The 5,422-nt window shown below is 36.8% G+C and overlaps 1 protein-coding gene across 1 annotated transcript; it reads left to right on the top strand.

The window, feature by feature from the left end:
• Positions 1-235: 235 nt before the first annotated feature.
• LOC21387736 (sialidase) lies at positions 236-4,822 on the top strand. Its single transcript, XM_010099727.2, has 5 exons — positions 236-758; positions 1,064-1,169; positions 2,183-2,309; positions 2,618-3,535; positions 4,226-4,822. The coding sequence occupies exons 1-5, from the start codon at positions 587-589 to the stop codon at positions 4,625-4,627; spliced, it is 1,725 nt and encodes a 574-aa protein (XP_010098029.1). The 5' UTR covers positions 236-586; the 3' UTR covers positions 4,628-4,822.
• The last annotated feature ends 600 nt before the right edge of the window (positions 4,823-5,422 follow it).

Genomic DNA, 5,422 nt, shown 5'->3' with positions numbered 1-5,422 from the left:
CGAATTCTAAAAATTAAATGTAACTGTTTCTGAGAATGTGAGAGTTTTTTACTGTAATAAAAAAATTAAATGTGACTGTTTCTAAAAACTTTTTATTATAATAAAACTCGAATTCTAAAAATTAAATGTAACTGTTTATGAGAACTTTTTATTATAATAAAACTTAAATTTTAAACTCAAATAATCAAAATAAATGGGGCCATAAATTAGAATTCAATGCTTCCGTCAAGACTAGTATGGCCTTCTCTCCTTCCATAAACAAAAGTTAAAACTAAAAAAAAGGAAAAAAAGAAAAGAAAAGCACAGAGCCACAGATCTTGAAGCTGACTCCTCTAAACTCTGCCATTCGCGTTTTTCCTCAGATCTGAATCCTTCCCTTCTCTCTCATGTGACGTCAAACTAAATCCTCTAAAATAAAATAATAAAATAAAACAAAACAAAACAAAAACTCAATCAAGAAAAAGCAAAGCTACTAGAGAGAAGAAGCAGAATTATACGAGAAGAAGTCCCGCTTTCTCTCTCTACTTTCTTTCTCTTCTCCTGGATCTTAATAATGGAGGAGTAGGAGCATAGGACGGCGAAGACGATGAGCCGGAGCGGGAGGAGCATTAATCCGGTGCTGTCGCAGCACCGGCGAGGTCACAGCCTCAACCTCGCCGGAGGAAACAAGGACGCCGTCACCGACGAGAACAACCTGGATCTCTTCTCCAAGAATCGTCGGAGCCTCTCCGTTACATCCTCCGACGAATCCTCCGATGGTACATTTCCGCTTTTTTTCCCCGAATTGCCCCTCCTGGATTGTCTCGTTTCGCTTTGTTTTGTAGTCAATTGTGAGGTATTGAGTTTGTTTTACTCCTAGGACAAATACGGCCATCGGAGATTGATTTATCTCTCGGATTTTGTCGGTATATAGTTTTTTCTTTCCCTGATTAGACCGAGACACTAAAACGGCGTCGTTGCAAAGTGTTTTTGTCTGATTTCAATGGTGATTTTCGTTTATAGATTTGATTTTTGATTATTTGAAGGATTTAATTTATTTTAATTTAATTTGTTCTTGTTTTAGTTTCGGTGAAATTGGGGAGATTATCAGTTGGATCGGCGAAAGTGTCTAGGAGTGGCATTGATGATCTGCTGTCGTCCACAGATGGAGGAAAGCACGACTATGACTGGTCGGTCTCCAACTACCTTATCAACTCATTTTCATTCTTTTGATAATTTTCAATTTTTACTTCAGATCTAGATCTTATCAATCTCTACACCTTATCCTTATTTGTTGCACGTTACATATAGTTTTTTGTTTTTTTTTTCATTATTTAATTTTCACGGCCTTTTCCTTTCTTATTTTTTCGGGTCAGATTATCTTTTTGCTGGTATATATATATATATATATTCAATATATGTATATATATAATATATATTTCCGTTTTTCAGTTAATGACTTTAGAACTTCCATCGATGAATGATCAATAGCTTTTCCTTTTAAGTAGAAACCACAGGAAGAGAGATCTAATTCAAAAAATTTGAATGATCGTGTTTGTGAATGATTAACATGTAAAAGTTAGCAATTTCTGACCCGTTCGATTCATAGTTTTAAACAGAAATTTATTTATTTATTTATTTTTTAAGAGATTATTATAACAAAAAGGTTTGAACTGTGGTTCAAACCCACTAAAGAAAGACTAGAATATTTCCGTGACTCGTGTTGATGCTATAAGCTTACAGGCTTGTGATGTAATAATTCCAGACTGGTATACCGTTTCTAGCACGACTAAATTTGAAGAACAAGGGAGTCTTCTATTCAATTCTTGCTTGATTTTTGAAGATAAAATCTACTCAGTTAAAGGCATATAAAAGCATATATTGCAATTTTCTTTTTAAAGAAATTAATGAAAACGAAGTTAGCCCTTCCTTTCATATTACTAGGCAATAAGTTCAATCACTCATTTGAAAAGTGTCTTTATCTCGGCCTTTTTTCAAATTGAGACATGCCTCCAAAATGCAAGAGAACGTCATGAGATATTTTCCATCTTTAAATTTTGTTGCCAGATGAACACAGCTTTATGGTTATTGAGTATTGTTCCGGGGTTTGTTTTTAGGAATTAAAATACTTAATTATACATTTCTGGGTCTGATATATATATATATATATATTTTATTTTATACATCTTCTGTTTTTAATTAGGCTTCTTACTCCTCCTGGAACTCCAACCATCTTTCCTTCATCAGAAGGTAATGAGCCTCAACGAACCATAGCAGCTCCAAGAAGCAGTTCCTTAGCCAGATCAGCTTCTACTACTAAGGCTTCGAGGGTATGTCTTGCTATGTATTAACTCTTTTTATTTTATGTTCCTTCAACAATTCTTTCCCAACATTACATCGTTTTCAGTGTCATTGCCTATTTAAGAAAAATAAATTAAAATTGGTCTCACTCTCTTCATCTATGTTTCGGCATAGTGAGCTAGCTTCTTCCAGGTGAAGAATCAACTTTTTCCTGATGCCGAAGTTTTTTAGTGCCATTTTCACTTATTACAATTTATTTTTTCCTAGCACAGCTGGGATAAACTTTCTGCAGTGTAATAATGTGAATTATAAATTTCCTATAATCTCTCTGTTTCAGCTTTCTGTTTCACAATCTGAAACTAACCACTCGTCAAGACCAACTCGAAGCAGCTCAGTGACTCGCTCTTCAACCTCCACATCATTGCACAATACTTATTCCTCAAACAGATCCTCCAACATACTTAACACAAGCTCAGCTTCAGTTTCATCTTATACGAGACCAGCCTCCCCCATTACCCGCTCTTCATCCACGGCAAGACCTTCCACTCCTTCCAGCCGCCCAACACTATCACGACCCTCCACTCCTTCTAGAGCCCATCCGAGTCCGACCAGCTCCTCGGCAGACAGAAGTCGACCAATTCAAAGCTCAAGGCCCTCCACTCCTAGTTCTAGACCACAAATCCCTGCAAACTTGAGCTCCCCAGCAGCTCGATCAAATTCTCGTCCATCTACTCCTACTCGCCGAAGTCCAGTATCCACCATCTCTCCCGCAGCAAGTCCCTCAATTTCAAACGGTCGTGTCTTATCAAATGGACGCAATCCAACTTCATCTTCCCGACCAAGCTCTCCAAGTCCACGTATTCGGCCTCCTCCTCAGCCAGTTGTTCCCCCTGATTTTCCTCTTGACACGCCGCCAAACCTTAGAACAACTTTACCAGATAGGCCACTTTCTGCTGGTAGGTCCAGACCAGGTAGTACAGTAACAATGAAGGGCAATTCTGAAACCACAACAACTGCCAATACATCAAGAAGGCATTCTTCACCAATCGTTACAAGAGGAAGACTCACAGAACCCGCTGGGAGGGGTCGTCTACAAGGCAATGGACACTATACCGATGCTGAGCCTCGGAAGGCCTCTCATGCCCCTGATTTGACCATGAGGAAACCTGTGAAGGCATCAATAGCTTCTCTAGATAACGGCGGATTTGGAAGGACTATCTCAAAGAAATCTCTGGATATGGCCATCAGGCACATGGTATGTGTACTCTCACAGTCTCACACATTATTATCATAATAAATGACAGCGTACGACATAGGAAAGATGTCAAAAGTTTTAGATCAACTACTTTATTGTTATTTATCAAAAATTAGTTTATTGTTTGACCAGACCAGTTTGATTGAAAATTCTAAATCATTTATAGACAGTTTTTGGATCATGGTCCTTATCTTTTTGTTGTTAGAACTATTGGACATCAGTTTCCATCCATTTTAATGCAAACAAAGGCAGTATATTTAGAAAGTGACACTGCCATCAGGAAGATGGTGTCACCCTTGAATTCTATGACCCTTGAATATTGTAGACCTATAGTTATATTTTGCTTTCACTTTGTTCCATTTTGATAGATTTTGTTGGATAACTGTCGCGATTCCCAAAATCACCACAATTTCTGAAATCTAAATCCTACTGTTATCATTATCATTATCATCTAAACAAAATCAACATGTTATTATCCAAGTAATCACCGTTATCATTGTGTGAATTTACAAGGAAAAGGTTATGCATCATACATTTCTCGAAATGGGATAAGAACAAGAACGATGTCGTTACATCTGCTTGTTTTGTTGCAGAAGCAAGAGATTTCGTGACTAAAAACAAAATCCCCTTTAGAAGGGGAAGCCTTTTATTCGACTGTATAATTCCTAACATCTGAAAATTCTGATGCAGGATATAAGAAGTGGTGGAGGGAACGTTAGGCCACTTGCTGGCACCACTCTCTTTCCCCAGAGCATTCGATCTGCTTCTTCAAAAACCCAGTCTATTCGTAGTTCGAGTGCTCCGTCATCTATCATAAATGGAGGCTTACAAACCAGCTACAATGGAATCATTTCAGACAATGGAAATGCTATTGATAGGCCTGCAGAAAATGGAATCGGAGCTGATGGTGGACGACATTTTGCAAAATTGAATGAAGTCGACATATACGAGAGCTCGAGATATGACACGCTTTTGCTCAAAGAGGATTTGAAGAACACAAATTGGCTGCACAGTATTGACGACAAAACAGATCACGGACCTATCTTTGATAATGGATTCGAATCTCTGCCCGAACCTTTTGGCCTCTTGTAACATCTGATAAAGTGGTTTTCGTTTTATTCCTTTTTTTTTTTTTTTTTTGGGTATGCTAAGTTATCATTTCCATGAATTATTTGGTTTCTTTATAAAGAACTTAACCTGTCAAATCACTCCAAATAGAAGAATGAAAAGGCAAATGTGTAATCTACCGAGAGATCATTGGACTAATTTTTGTTCTATATATGAAAATCTCGTCTCTTGGCACAAAAAATAGAAGCATTGGTGCTTCCAAGGAATTGGCTTTAAGTGTGGAGTAAAATCAAATGTGAAAAACAAATAAAATAAAATAAAGGCAACTTAAATAAGACAATTCATAGTTCCTAGCAACCAAAAATAAATAAATAATGAAAACAAAAAGTATAAATAATCCCAATCCCATTTTTTTTGGTGCCACTACAAGGAGAGAAAAGAATAAAAGTAACCCTAAATAAGTTTTTCAATTATTGACTCATAATTCCAACTTTCATGGAATAAGTAATTCTCCATTTAAAGAGGTAGGTGCTGATTCCATTGTGGTGGGTGTCACCCTAAACACATAAAGGTACAATGAAAACAGCGGAATCAACTAGAATGATAATTTCTGATATCTCCGTTTTAACTAGGACAATAATTCTTGAATTTCAACGCCAATAAAGATTGAGAAAAGGAAATTTTCCAATTATTTACTCATAATTCCAACTTTCATGGAATAGACTCTATATTTGAGAGGTGGGCAAAAAAAAAAAAAAACACACACACACACACACAAGGTACGATGAAATCAGTGTGAATTCAAGGCCCTCCAGTTCA

This window comes from Morus notabilis, unplaced genomic scaffold (assembly GCF_000414095.1).
Source record: "Morus notabilis unplaced genomic scaffold, ASM41409v2 Scaffold316, whole genome shotgun sequence".
In the NCBI taxonomy this organism is placed as follows: domain Eukaryota; kingdom Viridiplantae; phylum Streptophyta; class Magnoliopsida; order Rosales; family Moraceae; genus Morus; species Morus notabilis.
The sequence above is the reverse complement of the archived record's forward strand: the minus strand, read 5'-3'. Positions and strand labels throughout refer to the sequence as shown.

Bases quoted from the DNA above. Each gene is read 5' to 3' on its own strand.
- LOC21387736 (XM_010099727.2), top strand. From the start codon at position 587: ATGAGCCGGAGCGGGAGGAGCATTAATCCGGTGCTGTCGCAGCACCGG. The intron at 1,170-2,182 runs GTCGGTCTCCAA...GTTTTTAATTAG, and splicing joins GGAAAGCACGACTATGACTG to GCTTCTTACTCCTCCTGGAA. The intron at 3,536-4,225 runs GTATGTGTACTC...ATTCTGATGCAG, and splicing joins ATATGGCCATCAGGCACATG to GATATAAGAAGTGGTGGAGG.